Source organism: Sorex araneus, chromosome 5 (genome assembly GCF_027595985.1).
Source record: "Sorex araneus isolate mSorAra2 chromosome 5, mSorAra2.pri, whole genome shotgun sequence".
Lineage (NCBI taxonomy): Eukaryota > Metazoa > Chordata > Mammalia > Eulipotyphla > Soricidae > Sorex > Sorex araneus.
Window position 1 is genome coordinate 160,361,752 of NC_073306.1, and position 23,274 is coordinate 160,385,025.

General features: G+C 45.8%; 1 protein-coding gene across 1 annotated transcript in view; it reads right to left on the reverse strand.

Moving 5' to 3' along the window:
• The window catches only part of SEPSECS (Sep (O-phosphoserine) tRNA:Sec (selenocysteine) tRNA synthase), a 41,495-nt gene that overhangs the window by 12,487 nt on the left and 5,734 nt on the right, over positions 1-23,274 (reverse strand). The window contains exons 5-8 of the mRNA XM_055140761.1: positions 21,545-21,698; positions 16,222-16,324; positions 4,448-4,577; positions 4,210-4,301 (exon numbers count right to left, since the gene is read on the reverse strand). Of these exons, the coding sequence (XP_054996736.1) occupies positions 4,210-4,301; positions 4,448-4,577; positions 16,222-16,324; positions 21,545-21,698 (479 nt within the window). The remainder of the gene's footprint in view (positions 1-4,209; positions 4,302-4,447; positions 4,578-16,221; positions 16,325-21,544; positions 21,699-23,274) is intronic.

A 23,274-nucleotide genomic window follows, 5' to 3' on the forward strand; every position in this document is an offset into this window, starting at 1 on the left:
GTTAAAGAGCCAACTTTTACTCATTTGCATTGACAGTTTTCAAATGACCATTTTAATACTCGGAAGATTACAACTAAACTATAGATATTGCCTGCTCTAGGTAAATTCTCTAGAAAGAATTTTAAGGGGCCAGAGCGATAGCACAGCAGGTAGGGCGTTTGCCTTGCACGCAGCCGACCCGGGTTCGATCCCCGGCATCCCATATGGTCCCCCAAGCACCGCCAGGAGAAATTCCTGAGTGCAAAGCCAGGAGTAACCCCTGAGCATCACTGGGTGTGACCCAAAAAGAAAAAAAAAAGAATTTTAATAATGCCAGTGACTCTATTCACATCTCTAGAGTTGAGTTGTCCATGCCACTTCCAGATGAGAGCCGGGTCCACCTCGGCTCAAATGCCAACCCAGCACTGAGCGCATGAGTGGGTATGGCCAGAGAAAGCCTCAAAAGGGCAGGAAACTGGGCATTCGGGCACTTACATGGGTCCGTGAGAACGTACTTAAATTCCCCAAGCCTCAACTTTGTCATCTATGAAACAGGAATAGCACCTAACTGGCTCAGAATAGTAGATAAAGTAAAGAATATAATGGACTGAGCAGCTTTCCTGACATTCATCAAATGTTAGTTCTCTGCCCACCCACCGGCTCTTCACTTGCGTTTCACTAAAGAGTCTCCAAGTTAGAAATCACGTACATTAGCTAGCAAGACTCCCGCGGTTCCGACTGATACCCTGTGGCTCTCATCCTCTTCTGGCTAAGAGCAAAGGAACACAGGTCTGGGTGTTTCGGAGAGCTTCCTCTTGACATCCTGTGATGGAACCCTTTCAATTCATAATCTCCACTCAAACATAAAACCCCTCCCAAAGATTAATAAAGAACAAAGCCTCGGTGCCCGCGAGACCCACTCACCAGCCGAGCTCCACAGGCCTGCAGTCTCTCTCAAAGTCGGCAGATTCTCATTCATGCTAACAAGTGGGCAGGTGCGCGGGCTTTGGAATCGCCTACACATCGCCAACAATTTAAAGTTGGACTGTGAATGGTGAAGTCAGAAGAGGGGCTGAGGGTGTGGCTCAAGCAGTAGCACATGTGCCCTCCATGTACAAGACACCGCCCTGAGCCCACGCATGCCACCAGTGGAGCCTGCGTGCCCCCTGGGCAGCCTGCAGCTTCCAGAGGAAGCATGACAGAATCTCAGGTTCCAGAAAGAGACCCCGAGACGACTAACAAGGCCACAATCACAGGAAAGGTAGATCACTGGAGTAAGACAATCAACTAGGAGAAAGTCCTACTTCCAGAAGTACAAACCCTGCTAGGCAGAGCAGGATGCCGCCATCTTTTCATTCTATCATTATCGTTATAATTATTTTAGTTTTGGGGATCACACCCAGGGGTGCCAGCACAGAAACATAGTCAGCTCCATGGCGAGTGCCTTACCTCCTGTACTAGCTCTCTGAACGTCTGAACTCACTCCCTCTAAACATACTTTAAGTATATTCTTAAGACAATGCTCCTGGAAGAAATCAAGCTCGTCAGGTGAAGTCAGTATCATGCTCCCTGCTTTGCGATTTCCCAGGAAGATACTTATTAAGTCTCTGGGAAGCCACCTGGAACCAGCGTTCCCAAATGCCCTACCTTCGTTCACTCGCAAAGCGCACCAGAGCCGCGCCTCCGGGTTAAGGAGGACCACAAGATCAGAGGCCAGCCCAGGCTCCTGGCTGACAGCCTTGGGGCTGCCAACGTGCCAGGATCACACACTGGGGGGGGTGGGGGGGTCACACAGCAGAGCTGGGGATCACACTCAGCAAGGTGGCCTAGGGACCCAGACACCCAGAAACGCACAAGCGAGGCAGGACTCCACCATCGAGGCACATTGCAGGGCGACCCAAGGCCTTCAATTCTAAGAGCTGTGCACTCAACTGGTTTAATTTGCTTCTAACTTTAACAGCAAGTTCACTCAAAAGTTCTATTTATGTATTATAGAAAATAGTCAATATTATTGACCTCTGCTGCTTATACTTTCGAATCAAGAACAAAAAGCAGGGAATACCAAATAGTATTTGGCATTTAATTTAGTGTGTTGTAACAGATAGCTGATACGGTTTTGTAATAACCAACTGCCAAAAAGCTTTAGAGCCCATATGTAAAAAGTGTTCTTTAAAATACCAAAATAAGGGCCCGAAGTGACAGTACAGCAGGCAGGGTGCTTGTCTAGTACGTGGCTGACCCAGTCCGATCCCCAGCACCCCAAGTGGTCCCCAGAGCCAGCAGGAGTGATTTCTGAGCACAGAGTCAGGAGTAAGTCCTGAGCACTGTGCCATGTGTGGACCAAAACCAAACAAAAATCTAAGTTAGCCTAGGAGTGGGGGCAGCAGATTTTCTCCCTTGCAGAATACGTCTGTCCAGCAGCTGCCACACCTGACCTCACCTCAGCTCCATGACTGGGCTTCTCGAAAAAGCAGCCAAGCCCCCAGTGACTGTGACACCTCCTTCATATTTCACATATTAACAGCCCAACAGGAGCACAGCAAACTTGCTGATCTATTTTCTGACCATTCTGTTTGCCATTTTGTCTGTGACAAGCAATATGAAATAAGTTTGTGCCAACAGGCAGGCTTGGGGCTGGGGGTGGGGAACTGGGGGCCTCCTGAGCGGCACTTGGGAGGCCCAAAAATAAATAAAATAGGGCTTAGTCTGCAGGGCAAGCTAGCTGCATTGACAACGCCTCCTTAAGGCACCATTAGACTTGGTTCTTCAGAATTACAGCTATGCGGGGGCCAGAATTATAGCTACGTTAGTACAGCGGGTTCAATCCCTGGCACCCCCTAAGGTCCCCTGAGCCTCACCAGGAGGAATCCCTGAGCACAGAGCTAGGAGTAAACCCTGAGCACCACCACGTGTGGTCCCAGAACAAAGGATTACAGCTATATGGCACAGTTACATTGCTACCTGGATGGATCACTGATCTATACAGGGGAAAGCAATGGAGTGCCAAGGGTCAGACACCCAACCTCCCAGAGTAAATCCACATCCCACAGGCGGCCTCATCGGGTTACCTCTGTGTCCTTCCATTTCCCGTGAAAATGAGGGAACAGTAACGTCACCTCACAGGGATGCTGTGAGGATTCAATGAGTGCATGAACATGGATTCACAGAGGGCCTGTCACACAGGAACGGTTGAGGATCCGGTGTCACCAGGTCGCACATACATAAATGGACACACGTGCATATGCCTGGTATTGAGGGAGGCGGCATAACCCTGGCACTGGAAAACTATGCTGGCAGCAATTTGCTACAAACTAAGCACTTTTTTTTTCCTGAGCAGTGCTATGGTACTACTCTCAGCTCTGTGCTCGGGGATCCCTCCCAGAGGTGCCACGTGGTGCTCGGCAAGGAACTCAGGCCTCTGGCATGCCAAGCTCGCACCCACCTCCTGGGGTGCTCTCGCCAGCCTCCCCCAGAACTCGGCACCGAGTTCCTCTCTGGTCATTCCTGCCACCAGTATCTCACACTGAAAGCACATCTCAGGGCTTCCAACACTGAGGAGCAAGAGCCTGTCCATCTGTTACCTCCAACAGCCTCATCTTTTAGGGAGCCTCTTGTCTATTTTTTTTTTGCTTTTTGGGTCACACCCAGCAATGCACAGGGGTTACTCCTGGTTCTACACTCAGGAATTACTCCTGGAGGTGCTCAGGGGACCATATGGGATGCTGGATTTCGAACCCGGGTCGGCCGCATGCAAGGCAAACGCCCTACCCACTGTGCTATCGCTCAAGCCCCAGGGAGCCTCTGTCTTTAAATCACCTAAGAATTTCATTTTAATGAAATGGTGTTCTTCTTAAAAACCCTTCCAGCAGGAATTCCATAGAGATACGAAACAAAATCGCCAATCCAAGGACCTCGAGCTGTCGAGACAAGCAAGAAAGCAACGACTGGTCGAAAGCCACGGAGGAGGGTCTGATGAAAGCAGAACCCGGGGAACCATACCCAGCACCTGCCTTCCCGGAGACAACCTGAAGGAGTATCATTCTAATCAAAAGTCTACCTCAAGACAGTGCGGGGGCTGACCTCGCCTTGCGTGCTGCTGACCCCAGAGCAATGCCAGGAGTGGCCTCTGGGCTCAGGGCCAGGGCTCAACGCTGGGCCCAGGAGGGCATGAGTGCATGGCCCCAAACACACGCAAAAAGTGTATTTTCCACCTGACCGGAAGAAACTTACCTTTCTTTCTTTTAACATCCTTCTGTAGCCGTTCGATCCAAGTGACAGCAAAGTGATAAGGACATCCAGAGAAGGGGAAGCAGACGCTCTCCCTGAAATGGGAAAGAACCAGTCTCATTCCGGAGGCAAAGAATGTGTTGGAAACAAAGATTTAAGACCTACTGATGCAGCCTACGTGCAAATGGATTCCTTCAGTTAGATTTTGTTTTTACAGAACAACAACTGAATTATTATTTACCTGGATACATCTTGCTGATTTCCTGAATGAAGGCATCATTGAATCCAGCAATTATAGCGCCACCTACTGGAACCATAAAATTTTTGTCCAAGCTCTGAACGAAAGCATCTATTCTCCCAACCCGAGCCCCCTAGAATGAAATAACAACATAATATTACATTTTAGTCTCTAGAACAGATAAAAACTACTAGCAAACAAATACCGTCAAAATTATTCACAGACATCAAAAACGGATTGAGGATTTTTATTTTCTTTGTAATAGCTCTAGTAAAATATTTTAAGGGTTTTTTCACTGTTGGTTTTAAGAGGCCACACCCAGCGGTGCTCAGGGCTTACTCCTGGCTAGCTCTGTGCTCAGGGGTCACTGCTGGCAGGCTCGGGGCACAATACGGGGTGCCAGGCACTGAATGTGGGCTGGCCAAGCGTGAGGCAAGCAGATGCTGTACTACCACTCCTGCCCTGAAATTTTTTTTTTTTTTTTGGTTTTTGGGTCACACCTGGCGATGCTCAGGGCTTACTCCTGGCTAGCTCTGTGCTCAGGGGTCACTGCTGGCAGGCTCGGGGCACAATACGGGGTGCCAGGCACTGAATGTGGGCTGGCCAAGCGTGAGGCAAGCAGATGCTGTACTACCACTCCTGCCCTGAAATTTTTTTTTTTTTTTTGGTTTTTGGGTCACACCTGGCGATGCACAGGGGTTACTCCTGGCTCTGCACTCAGGAATTACTCCTGGCGGTGCTCAGGGGGCCATATGGGATGCTGGGATTTGAACCCGGGTTGGCCGAATGCAAGGCAAACGCCCTACCTGCTGTGCTATCACTCCAGCCCTGAAATATTTTGATGCTCTAAACAGAGTTTTTTTAACTGTGGTTCCTTAGCATGCTACAGCACTTTATACCTTACACTCTCCCTCCACGTATCACTCCTTCAGCCCTCACAACCCTGCTGTGAGGACGGCACAGGGCCGGCTCCAGGGAGGGGAGACCAGCAGAAATGGAGCTTTCCACCTTACACCCACTGCCGGCGTGTCGGCCGGATCGCCTCCCAGCAGGCCTGCGATGGCCGGTCACCACGCTGCCTGTGGGAGCTGCAGCGTGTCCACCACCGGCTCCTTGGGGGCCAGGGACACCCCCTGCTGCTAATTCTGTCCACGTACCATGAGGCTCCAGGCCACGCCTGGAAGTGGCTACCTGCATGACCAGCGTTGGCAACAAGTACTGTCCTACCCCGACTCAACCAACCCCAGAGAAAAGAACCTTTTTTGTGTTTCGTCTCCGCTAATGGATATTTCTTGTTTTATGTGCTCTTGGCAATGTCTCTCCATAACTCATTATTTCCTAATGTTGTAAGCTTAGATGATCTCATGCCACCGCAAATGAACTTCAAGTGAAAATCTAATATTCTGTGAAAAATTGCATACTTACTAGAAATGTTTAAAAAAAAAAAAAAACCAAGTTCTAGTCCCCATGCAACACCGTCTGTGACCTTCTGTCTAATGTGCTTCAATTTTCTCCTCTTAAACAAAGAGATACTATCTCAATTTCAATGAAGATAGTTTTTTTTCTTCCTCCTTTATCTACAGGCACAGATTTTTCAATCTGCACTCACAATCTACATTCCTATTAATACTGGGGCTGCCTCTGACCTTCATCCTCACACACTCGCTCCCCCCACGTCCCTATCTCAGGGCACGCAGGGGGCCGCAGAGCTGGGTAATCTTGGGGACCAGATCCGGACCACAGGTGGGGGCGGCAGGAGCCTGGGGAGGAGGTGACCGCTGCCTCGCCGCCCCTGCTCTCCCCTCCTCACCTGCTCACACGCTCCGGTCTGAGGCAATCCCCCCGTTTCTGGAGACCAGGGAGCACGGCCCAGACGACGCAGGGGGAGAGAGCCGCGAAGACACGCCGAGGAGTGGCAAGGCACACTCACGAGGAGCGGCTGCAGTTGCCGTGACCGGTGAGCTGGTGAGTGGTTCCTGGGCTACACTGGGGCGAGGGGTAAGCAACAGTCGGCACCCCAGCCTCGCCGGAACACTGGACGCCCCGGGGAGCTGCAGCGTGCTTGGGGCTGGAGCCACAAAGGACACGCTGAGCGGCCCAGAGGCCACTGGGCGAGTAGGGTGACGGGCCCACGCCCAGCGGGAAACTAGGGGTGTGCTCTAGGAAGGGCAGGGCTGTGCCGTGAGCTCACTCCCTCTGCTGGAGGAACACACACCCGCACCAACCACCGGCCCCTCCTGAGAACAAGCAGGCCAACAACCGCCAGACCACACCCATGGATGCCTGACACTCAGGCTCTTAACCCCCTGGGCCTTCGCCACGGCCATGAGGTAGCTGTGCCTAGGACGGCCACCACAGAGAGGAGCAACGGAAGGGACAATGCAAAGCAGGTGGCCTGTCCGAGATCCGGAATGTGTCGAGGGGCCAGAGTGACAGTACAGCAGGGAGGGCACTTGCCTTGCATGTGGAGGACCTGGGTTTGACCCCCGGCAGCCCATGGGGCGCCCTGAGCCCCACTCAGAGTAACCCTGAGCCTCGCTGAGAGGGGAGGGGGGAGAGAGGGAAATCAGGGAACAGTACACACAGCTGGGATGAGAGTTCGGCACCAGACAATACTGCCAGAGCACGGGCTAAGGAGCCAAGCCACCTCCGACAGCTTTCCCAGGCCTCCAGCCACCCAGCGGGAAGCCCTGGGGACCCCGAACCCTCACTGCCCCCGACCCCACATGCTACCCCCACTTCTACTACCTTGGCCCGAGCACCCCCATCCTACACACACACACACACAGAGGCATGCACACATGCACGCACACATGCACACATATGCACACACAATGCAAGGGGCTGGGGACTGTCATACCTCAACCTGGCCTGTCTGCGACATGAGCACCTGCCGGCCGACACTGGGCCCCCCGTCACTCCGCTGTGCAGGGCCCTCCATGGCTGACAGCCACACACCTGTAAGGCGGCCCTCAATCTCCTCACTACCCGGAGCCTTCCCCTGGGCCGGCTGCCTGGCTGCGGGTCCTGCCCACGTACGTGCTGTGGAGTCTGAGGCCAGGCTGCTGCCCACTGCACCCAGCTGCCGAGACGCCCGGGACCCTGCACAGCCCGCTCCCAGGCCCCTCCACCTACTCGACACCCTCGAGCCAGAGTCTTGCTCAAGATGGGTCTAATTTCCTGTTTGTTGTCCGCTTCTGCTCCACGAGGGCATGGAATTTCTTATATTCGTTACTGCATCCCCAGGGCCAACCCCTGGTGCCTGGGACATTGGGAACCTCACCAGTACGGTATGAATGGACAACCGAGTCTGCTAGTACTAACATCTACTTCCTCTAATTCCTAACAGGCAAAGTTCCTACTTCCCATGAGCTGTGTGAGTTCACAAAGTAAAATGCGGGGGGTGGGGGGGCTGCTGCAACATGTGTGTGTGTGTGTGTGTGTGTGTGTGTACGTGTGTGTACGTGTGTGGGGGGGGTGGGGGGGTCAGTGGCTCTGTTCAGTGGCCCAGAGCCACCTCCCCCGACCTCTCCAACAGAGAGAGAGAGGGGTACTGGGGTGGGAGGGACACAACACCACAGCCTGATGGTGAAAATGGCCCTATAATGCAGAATTGCCCGCATACTTGTAGAACATCTGAGGGGGCTTGCGGTTAAAGACACAGGTGTGATGGTCATTTACATAGATAAACACCTGGCAGAGGAAATTCTCTTGGGGAGATTAACTCAAGGTATGACAGTCCCCCGCCCCTGGCATGTGTGTGTGCATGTGTGCATGCGTGCATGTCACTCTGTCTCCCAGGGACAACTATATTGCTTTTATCTTTCCCTCTAGTTGTATATGTTATCAATATTTGCAGCTGTCTGGATAAACATGGTAAGAGACAAAGATCCCAACATTTAGTTCTCTGGGCAGAGAGCAAACAAGGCCTTCTCACTTAGTTCTCTGGGCTCTGAGAGCAAACAGGGTCTTTACCATAAATCCCAGACCAAGTCCTCGGGCCAGGTCAGCTTGCCCTTCCCCACGGGGGCCTGTCTCTTAAACTGTAACAGCTCGCACCAAGACCATGCATTTATGCTTTCTAGAATGCCCCATTCCGATGCCGGGGTAGCTTTGCCACTTGCGCCGGGTCCGTCCCAGTCCCACGGCGGGACCTCCCTTTTGGGGTGTTAGGAACTACAGCAACTGAAGCCTGAGTCAAGTAATTATGACCAAGTAATTATGCCCAGGGGTAGATAGATTTCAGAGTCAATCAACTTCCAAATATTAGGAGCATAGCATTAATGGTCTTTCTGTGTTTAACCAAAGAATATTGCCCTAGAGTACCACTGTACTGTTGTCCCATTATTCATCGATTTGCTCAAGCGGGCACCAGTAACGCCTCCATTGTGCGACTTGTTGTTACTGTTTTTGGCATATTGAATACGCCACAAGTAGCTTGCCAGGCTCCGCCGTGTGGGCAGGATACTCTCAGTATCTTGCTGAGCTCTCCGAGAGGGACAGATGTAGGATGACATTGCTTTGTCCTTTCCCCCCTTGCCACAAGGAGCTTAGGTTCATCCCAGTCACACCCATTAGGGTGCTCATTCCCATTCTTTTGTTTAGCTGTAACCACTTCTCTATGCTCTCTTCCCCAAAACAGTTAATCAGCTTTCCCCCTAATCTGACTCTGTTAATTTGTTTTTTATAATAAATTTATTTATTTTTAATTAATGAATCACCATGAGGGTACAGTTACAGATTTATACACATTTGTGCTTATGCTTCCCTCATACAAAGTTCGGGAACCCATCCCTTCACCAGTACCCATACTCCACCACCAGTAAACCCAGCATCCCTCCCATCCTCCCCAATCCCATCTCCCCCCACCCCACCCTGTCACTGTGGCAGGGCATTCCCTTCTGTTCTCTCCCTCTAATTAGCTGTTGTGGTTTGCAATAAAGGTGTTGAGTGGCCACTATGCTCAGTCTCTAGCCCTCATTCAGCCCGCAACTCCCTTCTCCCGAATGGCCTTCGACTACATTATAGTTGGTGATCCCTTCTCTGAGTTGCCCTTTCCCCAGAATGTGAGGCCAGCCTCCAAGCCATGGAGTCAACATCCTGGTACTTGTTTCTACAATTCTTGGGTGTTAGTCTCCCACTCTGTTATTCTATATACCATAGATGAATGCAATCTTTCTATGTCTGTCTCTCTCTTTCTGACTCATTTCACTCAGCATGAAACTTTTCATGCCGATCCACTTAAATAAAAAATTCATGACCTCCTTTTTTCTAACAGCTGCATAGTATTCCATTGTATAGATGTACCAAAGTTTCCTCAACCAGTCATCCGTTCTAGGGCATTCGGGTTTTTTCCAGATTCTGGCTATTGTAAATAGTGCTGCGATGAACATACTTGTACAGATGTTTCGATTATACAATTTTGCCTCTCTGGGATATATTCCCAGCAGTGGTATTGCTGGGTCAAATGGGAGCTCAATATCTAATTTTTTGAGAATCATCCATATTGTTTTCCTGAAGGGCTGAACCAGTCCGCATTCCCACCAGCAGTGTAGAAGGGTCCCTTTCTCCCCACATCCACTCCAACAATGGTTGCTTTTGTTCTTTTGGATGTGTGCTAGTCTCTGTGGTGTGAGGTGGTATCTTGTGGTTGTTTTGATCTGCATCTCTCTGATGATTAGTGATGTAGAGCACTTTTTCATGTGCCTTTTGGCCATTCATATTTCTTCCTTGGTAAAGTTTCTGTTCATGCCCCATTTTTTGATGGGGTTGGATATTTTCTTCTTGGAGAGTTCAACCAGTGCTTTATATACCATTGATATCAACCCCTTATCTGATGGGTATTGTGTAAATATCCTTTCCCATTCTGTGGATAGTCTTTGGATTCTGGTCACTGTATCTTTTGCGGTGCAGAAGCTTTTTAGTTTAATGTAGTCCCATTTGTTGATCTCTGTTTTTACTAGATTGCTTAGTTCCGTGTCACCTTTGAAGATACCTTTATCTTCAATATCGTGGAGGGTTTTGCCGACCTTGTCTTCAATGTACCTTATGGTTGTGGTCTAATGTTGAGGTCTTTAATCCATTTTGATCTGACTTTTGTGCATGGTGTTAGGTCAAGGTCTAAGCCCATTTTTTTGCATGTGGTTGTCCAGTTGTGCCAGCACCATTTGTTAAAGAGGCTTTCCTTGCTCCACTTCACATCTCTTGCTCCCTTATCAAAGATTAGATGATCATACATTTGGGGTTGTGTGTAAGGATATTCCACTCTGTTCCATTGGTCTACGGCTCTGCCTTTGTTCCAGTACCATGCTGTTTTAATTGTTACTGCTTTGTAGTAAAGTTTGTGACTCTGTTAATTTGTAAGGTCAGACCTTCCTAGGACACTGAACTTTATATCATAAGTCAATATTGAATATCATAACACTGAATATTATAATATTACCCTTCTCTTCTCCTTATGCCTTTTGAATAATTTACTTTAAAGCAATGTCCTTTTTGAATAGACACAAGAAGACAATATTATGCTTTTGTAACTTGGGACTTAATTGGCTTCGAATATTATTCATTCCCAGGCATCTGCCTTCTCCACTTAAGCCTCAGCTGCCCTCAGTTCCTAGCACTCCAAAAGCAGGGTCCCGACGAGGGATGGGACGGATCCAGGGCAAGCGGTGAGTTATGTGCTACCCTGGCATGGAGATGGGCCTGGCCAAAGTGCCTAATTCTTAACTATAAGAGCTTGATCATGGACAAATGCTGTAATGATCCAAAAGTAATGATGAGACTAGGACCCTGCTAGGGATAGGAAAGACTAATCTGGCCTGAGCATTGTAGTCTGAGATCGAGATGGCCCCAGGAGAGCAATTCTATAAGCTTTAATGCATTTCTTATTGTGTCCATAAAAAATGATTAACATTATGAATGCTTTGCTGGATGAGGAGAGGAGAAACACACTCATGGGACTCCGCCCTTGGGTGGATCCTCCTGCTGAATCCTCTAGAATCAGTCCTAGAAGAAGCATCCCCTGAGGGAAAGGAACTTTACTCCTATTGATTGTGACCACACCTATGTGTAAGCCCCAAACCCCTCATGCTGCTGGGGGGATTTAACTATGCTGTAAGAGTGGGTTGGGGGGCCAGATCCACAGATCCAGAGAGAGAGGTCAGAACCGGGAGAGAAGCAGAGAGAGAGAGAATGAAATAAACTGATCGAGCAAACAGTTTGACTTTCTTCCTTCCATTGCCTGCCCTTGACCAACAGCCACACACAGCAGTTCCAGAGCACAGAACTAGGGCAGTGAGACAGAGCCGCCCAAAGAGCCCGCGAGTGCACACGCCCGTCGGTGTGCTTTAGTTTTTTACAGACAGAGAAATTGAACCCGGGTCGGCCACTATGCAAGGCAAATGCCCTACCCACTGTGCTATCGCTCCAGTCCTGCTCTATAGTAAAATATGAAAAGACTATAGAGGAAACAGGAAAGTGGGTACCAATACACAGCACTTCAAATACAAAGCAGTACAAATACAAAGTTCAGAATTACCAGAAAGTTTTGGCTTATAAGTAATCAAGACTGACTTGGGGAACTATTATAGTGACAGGTAAACTACAAAGGAAAGGTTAAAGATAAACTTTTAACTAAATTAGGGATGCTAGCAAGGGCAGGGAGCTTCCCTGGGAGGAAGAAGGGGGCAATTCACTGATGAAGCCTAAAGCACTTAGGGTTAATATCCAGCAAGCTGCACACCAATCCTGACTCTTAATTAACCCTCTGTGTTTTGTGACTCCTGTACTCCTCTCCATCAATCCCTCTTCATACACACATTCCAAGGGCTCAATCCATTTCACTGCTTCACAAAAGTGCAGGTTCTTCAAAGTCAACTTCCTGGAGTTGACTACGGGTACATATCACAATATTCTCGCAATGAAGACATTCCAGGGTGCCATCCTTTCAAAAAGAATTCTAAAACATTTTTTGTTATATCTCTTTCTTCCTTAATTGCTTGAGCTCTGCAGTACCAGTCTCCAGACTGAAGTTGAAATGCTGTTTGTAGCAGGAATTTTGGGTGCTGGCGAGGCAGCGGACCAAAGGGGGCATTTTATAATGATGAGACCTGGGCGAGTCACTTCATCCTGGTGGCGCTGCTTCTACATTTGCAGAACAGCAGCAGGATACACTAGTATCAAGTTAATAAATTCTAAGAATATAACAGGATCCGGGAAGGGTGGAGGGAAGCCAACGGTCTGGCAGAGGACTCGGTGCTCAAATGCTATATGCACGAAATCCTGCCATTAACAGGATTGTGAATCACAGCACCTCAAATAAAACTTTTATTAAAAAAAAAAGAATGGGAGGAGAATCTAATAGTATGTTTGATCACGGTGGATACTCAGTAAAGGGTACCCTATTACTGATATGAATCACAAAAGGAATTCAAGCTAAGGGTAGCTTCTTAAATGTTTCACAAAACAGCAATGAGCATTCAACAAGGTAGAAGGATCTATTTCATCTACAGCAAAAGTACCACCACCTCTTTGTGTGAGGGTCACTTTAGAGAAAATGAAATATTTATGCATTTCCCTGTCTAAAAAGAAATGTCACTTTTAGAAGGTAATTCGGTATCTGCAACTATAGCTACGATGAAAACAATCATTTACCCATCCTATGGTGTTACCGTCTATTAGGATTTCAGATTCCTCACAATTGGAAAGCTCATGAAAAAGTAAGGAATCGCTATGCGGTCCAAGGCACCTTTTACAATCTATTGTTGAGCTTGTTTTATTTTCATCTTAATCTCTTCAAGTAATACCCTGAATTTCTAGAAGTCAGAAATTCACAAGTACCAAAACACTGAATAGTTCCGGGTTAAATACATAACATTTAGGTGATTATAAAGGAGTCATGGAAATAACCATGTAGAAAGAGCAGGCATGTGAAGAGAGTATATTTAAATTCATATCTTTATTTTAACTTTATATGTCAAGAGAAAGAGGAGAGAAGGGAAAAGAAGGAGTAGAAATCAATCAACCAAATACAAGTTTTTCAAGATCCATATGGGGAATAGTAAAACCTTCCTCTGTACTGTTTCGAGCAGATACAAGTTGCCTAGAATATGCTGAAGCCTTCGAAAAGTTACAGAATCTGTCCCGGGCTACACACTACCAACCCCAGTTCCATCACCTATCTGGCCCCGTAAGCACTGTCAGGAGTGATCCCTGAGCCCAGGAATGATGCCTGAGCACAGAGACAGGAGTGATCCCTGAGGCCAGGAGTGATCCTCGAGCACAGAGCCAAGAGTGAACCCCAAGTGCAGAGCCAGGAAGGAACCCCCAATGAGGGGCGATGTGGCCCCAAGCCAAAAATAATAAACAAAAAAATGTTCCAGATTCAACCAAAAAAAAGCTCCAGATTCACGGAGAAGGACACCAAGGGGTTAGGAGACAGTCTTCCTCCATGGGTCTTCAACCATGGGTTGGTTCTCTACTGTGTGGGAGCCACACCAGTGGGTAATCGGGTCTGGAGCTTAGGAGTCTAGGGTCCCATCTAGGGGGACTGGGGGCTCGAACATGCATTGCTGGGGAACAAAACCCAGAGTGTCACGTGTGCAAGGCCTGTGCTCCACCACTGCAGCTAATCCCGGCCACGCCAAAGGCTTAGGGAACCCCAGCAAGTGAGGTGCCCGATTCACCCCATCTCTGACCTTTCTTAGTTACGTAAACTAATCCCTTTTCTTGTCAGTTAAACCAACGTGAACTGGGTTTCTGTTACTTACATTCAATTCAATCCTGACTGAGATTCTCTGTAACTTAAGAAATTAAATAAATCAGGTGTTACTAGCATAACAAAACACATTGATATCAGAAATAATACTCTTAAACTCATTCTGATCAAAGGGGGTGAAGAGACAGTACAGTGGGTAGGGCACTTGCCCTGCACAGGGTCAACCCAAGTTCAATCCTTGGCACCCCAAACGGTCCCTCAATCCCCACCAGGAGTGATGCCTGAGCACAGAGCCCCGAGTATTACCAGGTGTGATCCAAAATCAATCAATAAATACCAATACTTGTTAAATAAAAGCCCAGTTCAATGGTATAATGTAAAAAATGTGCATCTTTAACATCAATACACATGATTTTAAAGGGGGGGAGGGGGCTGGAGCGATAGCACAGCGGGTAGGGCATTTGCCTTGCATGCGGCCGACCCAGGTTCGATTCCCAGCATCCCATATGGTCCCCTGAGCACCGCCAGGAGTGATTCCTGAGTGCAAAACCAAGAGTAACCCCTGTGCGTCTCCAGGTGTGACCCAAAAAACAAAAATAAATAAATAAATAAATAAAAGGGGGGGAATGAAGAGGAGGAAGCTGAGGGGGAGTGTTCTTTTACTGCTGTTTTTACCCATAGGGTGGCCCTAGGAAGGTGAGAGGACAAGCAACTCCCCAGGAGAGCAATGAGAGAGTGAGCAGAGTGGAAGCCTGACAGTCTGTGCAGGGGGAGCAAGCGGGGAGCAGAACCAGGGTGAGCATGGCCCAAACAGCAGGGCGGAAAGAGAGGAGCAGAGAGTGCATACAGGAAGCTGCCCAAGCCTGAACACACAGGCCTGGCCTCTAGGACTCACATTCCGAACAGTCTGGGAACACCTACTTCCAAACTGGGACCCAGAGCGGGTTACTCAGACATAGCTGACGCTCTTAAAAACACAATTAAGGCTGCGAGACTCCACCGTCACACTGCACAAGTCTTATTATATAAATGAAGTCATTTCCAGTCAAGGGTACTAAGGTAAAGTCATTCCTTAAATAATAAATATGTTAAATCATCAATATATTAAAAAGTGTCACCCTCAAATAATGTCATTTAAAATGTGATGCGGGGGGGCTGGAGCGATAGCACAGTGGGTAGGGCGTTTGCCTAGCACATGGCCAACTCGGGTTCAATTCCCAGCATCCCATATGGTCCCCAAAACACCTCCAGGAGTAATCCCTGAGTGCAGAGCCAGGAGTAACCCCTGTGCATCGCCGGGTGTGACCCAAAAAGCAAAAAAAAAAATAAATAAAAATTTAAAAATTTTAAAAATAAAATAAGATGTGATGCAGGGACCTAACAATGGTTGCACTGTCCATCTTTTTGCTTAACACTGCAGCTTCCAAGAACCTCCTGTTAATGACAACTTACTGCCGTGTTTAAAATACCGTCTCCCAGTATGTTAGAAAAATGAGAATCTCGGCAAGAAAACATTCTCAGACAGTTTAAAAAATATACTATGTGTGTTGGGGCAGGGGTGGAGCGATAGCACAGCGGGTAAGGTGTTCGCCTTTCACACGGCCGACCCGTGTTCTCGGAGAGCCCGGCAAGCTACCGAGAGTATCGCACCCACACAGCTGAGCCTGGCAAGCTACCCGTGGCGTATTCGATATGCCAAAGACAGTAACAAGTCTCACAGTGAGAGACGTTACTGGTGCCCGATCGAGCAAATCGATGAACAACAGAATGACAGTGACAGTGACACACGGCCGACCCGGGTTCGATTCCCAGCATCCCATACAGTCCCCCGAGCACCGCCAGGAGTCATTCCTGAGTACATGAGCCAGGAGTAACCACTGAGCACACCACACGCCGGGTGTGACCCAAATAGAAAAAAAAAAAAAAGAAAATTCTGGCTGTAAATGTTCCATGGTCCATGAGGCTTGAGGTACAGGATATTGTAAGGAGAACAAAGTCATAATCCTCTGCTATGCTGAAGTCGATTTTTCTTTTCTGGCCCTATTTCTTTAAAGTCTCCTACCTGCTGAATGAGATGCATACACTTGGAAGACTGCACTCCGTAAGCATTGTTGACTATGTGTGGAATTCCATACTTAGCACATATCACAGACAGCTCTTCTAACCTGCAAACATATTCAAGAGAAAGACATGGTCACACTGTGTTTGATAAATGACAACGGATTAGTTTTTAATTTAGTAGCTACCCTTGGCATACACCAGCAGAAAGAAAAGTGATAAAACTGAGAACATCCACTACAATATAATCTGGTTGCTTGGAAATACATATCAAGCACCAAAGGCCCCCAAAAGAGTTCAATCTAACACTATCACTAAGTAAGAAAATGTGCGTTTATAAAAATGAATATAGATGGTAACTTTAAAATTTCCTATATAAAAAGCAAGAAGCAGATCATTTATAATGATTCCTTCCAAGGTAGTGTTCAAATGCTTTGGCTATTTATCATACTAACAGTAATATCTGGAAAATAATTAGCACATCTTGAAATATTAAAAATCTCACACTAAACATCCCATAAAGTGAAAAATATATTTTCTAAGTGATTAATTTTTTGGTTTGGGGGCCACAGTAGCTGTACTCAGGGCTTATACTCTTGGCTCTGTGCTCAGGGACCACCAACTGTGTGGTTTGGGAAACCTTATGGGCTGCCAGGATCAAACCCAGATCAGCCATATGCCAGGCAAAAGCCTTACTTGCTGTATTATCTTTCCAGCCCTCAAAGCAACTTTAGTGCTTTAAAAAATACAGATCATTAAAGTGTTTTTGTACCAAAATAACATTTCTAGCAACTCAGATACAAAAGAATCCTTCAAACTGCTGTTGATTTTAAATTCACTCTTTTTTTTCATTTGGCATTTATATTTAGGCAATTTCAGATTCTAACTTTATGCAAAGGAAGATAATAAATTCCAATTAGCACGTAATAAATAGATAATTTTTCACAAAACTAAATATTCCTTGCAACTAAGGTCATTGCTAATAGAAATGTCTTCACAGTATGAGGCCAAAACTAAATCCTATGGTTGAATAAATTTTTTTCTCATTCTCTCTCTCTTTTTTGGGGGGATCACACCCGGCAATGCACAGGGGTTACTCCTGGCTCTGCACTCAGGAATTACTCCTGGCAGTGCTCAGGGGACCATAGGGGATGCTGGGAATCGAACCCGGGTCAGTCGCGTGCAGGGCAAACGCCCTACCCACTGTGCTATCACTCCAGCCCCCTTTTCTCATTCTCTTTCTATAACAAAAAGAGTTTACAGGGGAAGTACTTTTTACCCTAATATGTAAAGTTATTTTCTAAGGCAGGGAAATGCCTAGAGGGCCAGAGAACATGTTTCTGCATGTAGGAGCCAAGATTTGACCCTCCCCCTCCAGCACCACACTGTCCCCTGAGCACCCCAGAGGGATCCTGAACAACAGACAGGTACCCCCCAAAAAGCACCGAGCCAGAGGTAACCCCTGAGCATCACCAGATGTGGCCCCCTCAAAACATTCATTCTTTTTATAAGACATTACATAATTTTGTTATCTATTTTTGCATAATATATTTTTTCAGTACGTGTGCAAAGTCATTAAACTACAAAGAGCACTGACAATCTATTTCTCAGTTTTCAATTATTAATTTCCATGAAGTTTTTCACAAAATAGCACCAAAAAAACCCCTTCTGTTAAGCTAATCACATACGTATCAGATACTGATAATTCTTCATTAAATGAAAGATACTTTCACGTGTTTGTGTTCTAATGAAAGTATTTTTGATGACAAGCTTCCTCGTTTTTTTTTTATTTTATTTTTTTTTATTGAATCACAGTGAATTACAGAGTTACCAAGTTATTCACAGTTGAGTATCTGGTGTGCATTATTCCAACACCAATCCCATCACTAATTGACAAACTTCCTTGAGTAAAAGACACTATAATAACCATTTAAACAAGAAAAAAAAATACTTAAGTAGTTTTAAGTGTTCTGAATGAATCTGTTTCGGCAAAGCAAAAAAGCAGAAAGTCAGTAAAGTTTTATTCTGTGTAAACTGAATCCAAACCTTACAAGCTAATTTAAGGTATATGTTGGAAGAAATAATACCCATCCCGTTCTTTAGCATTTCCTTTGGCTTTGATCCATGATACTCTGTGCAATTTATTAATTAAAACAGTGAAAATATATCTACCCATTAAAATTAATAAGGAATTAGGGCTAATGTGAAGACATTAAAATGTATCTTGGGGAGGAAATATCCTTCTTCCTTGGTTTTTCTTCCCTCTGTGGGAAGGAGCGGCGTGGCGTCCACCATATTATGAGACTTTTAAACAGGTATGAACTTGATGGCGTGGGGGAAAGAAAAAAATATGTGTTTTGAACTTGAAACAGCGGGACACCTGGGCAGTCTCAGGCCTGGGCCGGTACCGGCTCGAGCTCCGCCGAGATTCGACCCAGGTGGCCATGCCTTTGCACAGCCGCTTTGCTGCTGAATGACCAAGATCCAGAGCCAGCTACATTACTTCTGGTCCCAGCAAGTGCTTGCAGCCATGTCTCCAGACTCTGAACTAAGCTTTTGCTCCATGCTGCCCCAGGAAGGAAAATGATGCAATTTCCAACATAAATCTCCCTGGACTTAATTACTAAAATACAGAAATCCTAAACCGCGCGGCCGCGGTATCTCTTCATTCTCATCAGTGGAAAACTAATTATCAAATGTTTCCTTGTCAATAGTGCCGTATTTTGGGGGGATAAACTCCAACAAGAATAGTGAATTCTGTGTTGAAACTCCAAAAACAATAGTGAGTTTTGTGTTGAAATATGGAATGTAATCAAGGTAAAGAGAAAATGAAGTGAAATTTATCAGTTATGCAGGTGCAGGTGGGGGGACTGGGGGGTGGGGGGTGGGAGGTATACTGGGGATTTTTTGGTGGTGGAATATGGGCACTGGTGAAGGGATGGGTGTTTGAGCATTGTATAACTGAGACATAAGCCTGAGAACTTTGTAACTTTCCAGATGGTGATTCAATAAAATAAATTTTAAAAAATAAATTAATTAATTAAATAAATAAAATAACGCACAGCGGGTAGGGCATTTGCCTCGCACACGGCCGACCTGGGTTCGAATCCCAGCATCCCATATGGTCCCTGAGAACTGCCAGGGGTAATTCCTGAGTGCAGAGCCAGGAGTAACACCTGTGCATCGCCGAGTGTGACCCCATCTCATAAAATAAAAAAATGTATCTTGAAGTTTCATAAAATCAAAAAAATCCAACTTAGGAAGTGAATACTATTTTCCTAATGCTCACAATTAACAGAAACATAAGTTACAAAGCACTGCTAAAAAGTGGGAAAAATGAGACTATTGCTATCAAATAAAAATCTTAATTTTTTCCAAAGGATGTAGTATCTATTGGATCTCCACGCATACTGTAAATATTAGCAGTTGGTCAAAATAAAACAAAAACAAAACTACCCTCAAGGACAAATAATGAAATTACTACAAATAGTCATACACTGTTTTAGACATGTAACTTACTTCTATGACAGTAAAGCTTTTTCTGTCATAGTAGTTTAGTAGTTTCTATTAAACTACTAAAAAATAAAGATGTCTAATATTCAATAAAAATTTATAATCTACTTGAAAAGTAATAAACACATAAAGTATATGCAAACTAATATTAAAATAAAATTCACACACATCAATGAAGCCAGGTAAATTTTCAAGAGCATCATTTTAAACTCATCTCTTCAAATCTGTCTTCAGGGGCCAGAGAGACAGTGAGAACAAGTAGTATGTATGTATGCTTGCCTCGCACATGGCCGAGTTCAATCCCACATGGTCCCCTGAGCCCTGCCAAGAGTGATCCCTGAGCTTAGCCAGGAATAAGCCCTGAATACCACGAGGTGTGACCCAGAAACAATAGCAATCTGTCTTTAAGACAATAAACGCTCACATAAATTCACTGTCACTGTCATCCCATTGCTCATGAATTTGCTCGAGCGGGCACCAGTAACGTCTCCATTGTAAGACTCGTTACTGTTTTTGGAATATCAAATACACCACGGGTAGCTTGCCAGGCTCTGCCATGCGGGCGGGATACTCTCGGTAGTAGATTGCCGGGCTCTCCAAGAGGGACGGAGGAATCGAACCCGAGTTGGCCACGTGTAAGGCAAAGATCCTACCCGCTGTGCTATCACTGCAGCACCACATAAATTCATTACTGCCAAAATGTGTGATTCATAAATTAAAACTACATAAAGGATTGGAAAGATACCCCAATAGGCAGAGCTCATGTGCATGCAGAAGGCTGAGGTTCGGTCCTGGTACACTGTGGGGGTGCCTCAGCACCTCAGGGATGCCCCCTGAGCACCACCAGCCATGGCCCCAAAACTAATTAAGTAAAACCAAAGTATAACTCAGTGCTACCACACTAAAAATCCAGAGTCAATAAGTATTCATAAATTATTACAACTTTTGGGGACTGGAGTGATAGCACAGCGGGTAGGGTGTTTGCCTTGCACGCGGCCGACTGAAGTTCGATTCCCAGCATCCCATATGGTCCCCTGAGCACCTCCAGGAGTAATTCCTGAGTACAAAACCAGAAGTAACCCCTGTGCATTGCCAGGTGTGACCCAAAAAACAAAACAAAACAAAAAATTATTACAACTTTGGGGCAAAATGTTTTAAAGTGACAAAAATATTCCTGTCAAGATTAGATATCTTTATTAGCAGAACTAAGTTTATTACACTTCTAGAACAAAATTTTTGTGAGCATCCTTTCTTTTAGCTTTTTTAAAGAAAAGAAAGAAAACATTTGCATATTTCTCCAAATGCAAAGACAACCAGTCTTTACACCTATGTGTACATGTGAGCTTATGCTCCAACTTAAGAGAAGTTAAGAACAGTAGCTAAATACTAAATACTTCTATTTTAAGCTTGCTAATACAGAGATTTCCTACATTTAAATACTAAGTCTATGATCAAAGAAGTAAAGGTGGGAGAGGAAACCATCAGTTATCCTTATAAAATCACACTGCTGTTAAATAATGAGGGAAGATACTGAGCAATGAGAAACAGAAAAAGAACCTGAGAACAGGGCTTCCCCAGCCTTGGCCGGTGATGACGGGGTCTCCACTCAGTTGTCAACTCTCTTATCCCAATCAAATCACTGCATGCCATACAGTGAAAAAGCAGTCTGTTTCTGCACACGGGCAATCTACTTCCTTAAACACATGTGTGACTCACCTATCTGCTGGCAAATGAGCATATTTGAGAATCAGTGTTACCTGCATTTTACCTAAAGACAATGAACCCCGCAAGGATGAGATTCACAAATCATTTACCGATCAGGCACCCGTGGAGCAAAACAGGATGTGGTCGAATGAACACACAGAATGCAATCAGGCCCAAGTTCCTGGACTTTAGCCTCCACCGCGGTCAGGTCTGTGCGCAGCTCATCACCTTCTAGAATGTTCTCTATCACCACGGGCTCAAAACCTAATCAAGCCAAGCAGAAATGAACACATCAAGGTACACTGAAATCAGGGAAGAACCTGGAGCTCCAGGAAGCCGTGCAATTTCTCTACCCAAGTGAACTGCGAATAGTGATTTTGGTCAATGAGTCCTCCCTCTGGTAATAAAGACCCAACTCAATACTGATTGGAGTCAAAGGCAGGTCAAAAGAACTAGACCTCACGGAGAATCACAAATCCATTTAAACACTTTGCTCTGAGAAAGATTAATTCTATAAGGGAAAAACAAAGCTTTAAAAGAAAAGAAGGAACAGTCATTGATGACAAAATAAATCAAACTCAATTTCAGTCCAGAGACCAATCTATTTTAGTCATTGGCAATAAACTTCACTTTCTTGATGAACAAAAAAATAATAATTCAACTATTAAAACAAATCAAAAATATCAACTCCATGTTTAACAGTCAAAAATAAATGTGATGCACATCAACAGCTTAACGTATTAACTGATCTTTTCATAACCTCCTAAAATTTAAATATGAAATTGCTTTTAAATTTTTATTTGAATTAGCCAACTAACTAATGGTAAAAGTTCCACCCACACAACAAAGGTCCAAAGGAAATATAATGGTCGAACTGATCCACATAACAGAGTTGGAGGGAAGGGGAGAGACGGTGTTGGGTTCTTTACAGGAGGAAGATGGGTACACTGGTGATAGGTGTGGTGTTCGAATTATATGCGTGAGAAACCATCATTGATAGTATTATAAACCACAGAATCTCAAATTAAAAATAAATTTAAAAAAATAAAGAGAACTGTGAGGAAAAAAGTTCCACCCACGTAATTATGTAAGCCTATATGGTAAATATTTAGATATCCATAAACTTTAAAAGCTGTTATCTGGAGCCAGAGAGGGTAGGGCACTTTCCCTAAATAGCAAATGCAGTGGCAGGTGGCATGTAGTCAACCTGGTTCAATCCCTGGAAACACACATGGTCCCCTGAGCCAGCCAGGAACGATCCCTGAGCACAGAACCAAGAGCAAGCTCTGAGCACCATCAGAAGTGTCCCTTCCCCCACCATAAAGAAAAAGGTTGTTATCCAATATATACAGAAAATATACAAAGTATTAAGTATTTGTGGTAGTGGGCAATAATTAGACATGGGAGTACAATATAAGTAAGACTTAGAACTTGTTTTAGGGGAGACTAGGACATGTCTTGGTTTTGGGGTCTCGCCCAGCTGTGTGAAGGCTCACTCTGGTGGTGTCCAGGGGACCATATGTGGTGTCAGGGAGCACAATATATCACTGTATCACTGTCATCCTGTTGTTCATCGACTTGCTCGAGCGGGCGCCAGTAACGTCTCAATTCTCCCCAACCCTGAGATTTTAGCAGCCTCTCCTTACTCGTCCTTCCCAACGGTGCCAGGATCAAACCTCATCAAACCTCAGAGGCCCACAGCAAGGCACACGCCCTACACACTGTGCTATCTCTCCATCTTAGAATCTGGATAGAAAATAAACAGGAAATTCTGCAGATAACGTTATTCGAACATCTTCAATTTCCCTAAATACCAAATGCAGTGGAGGGCTAGATTCAT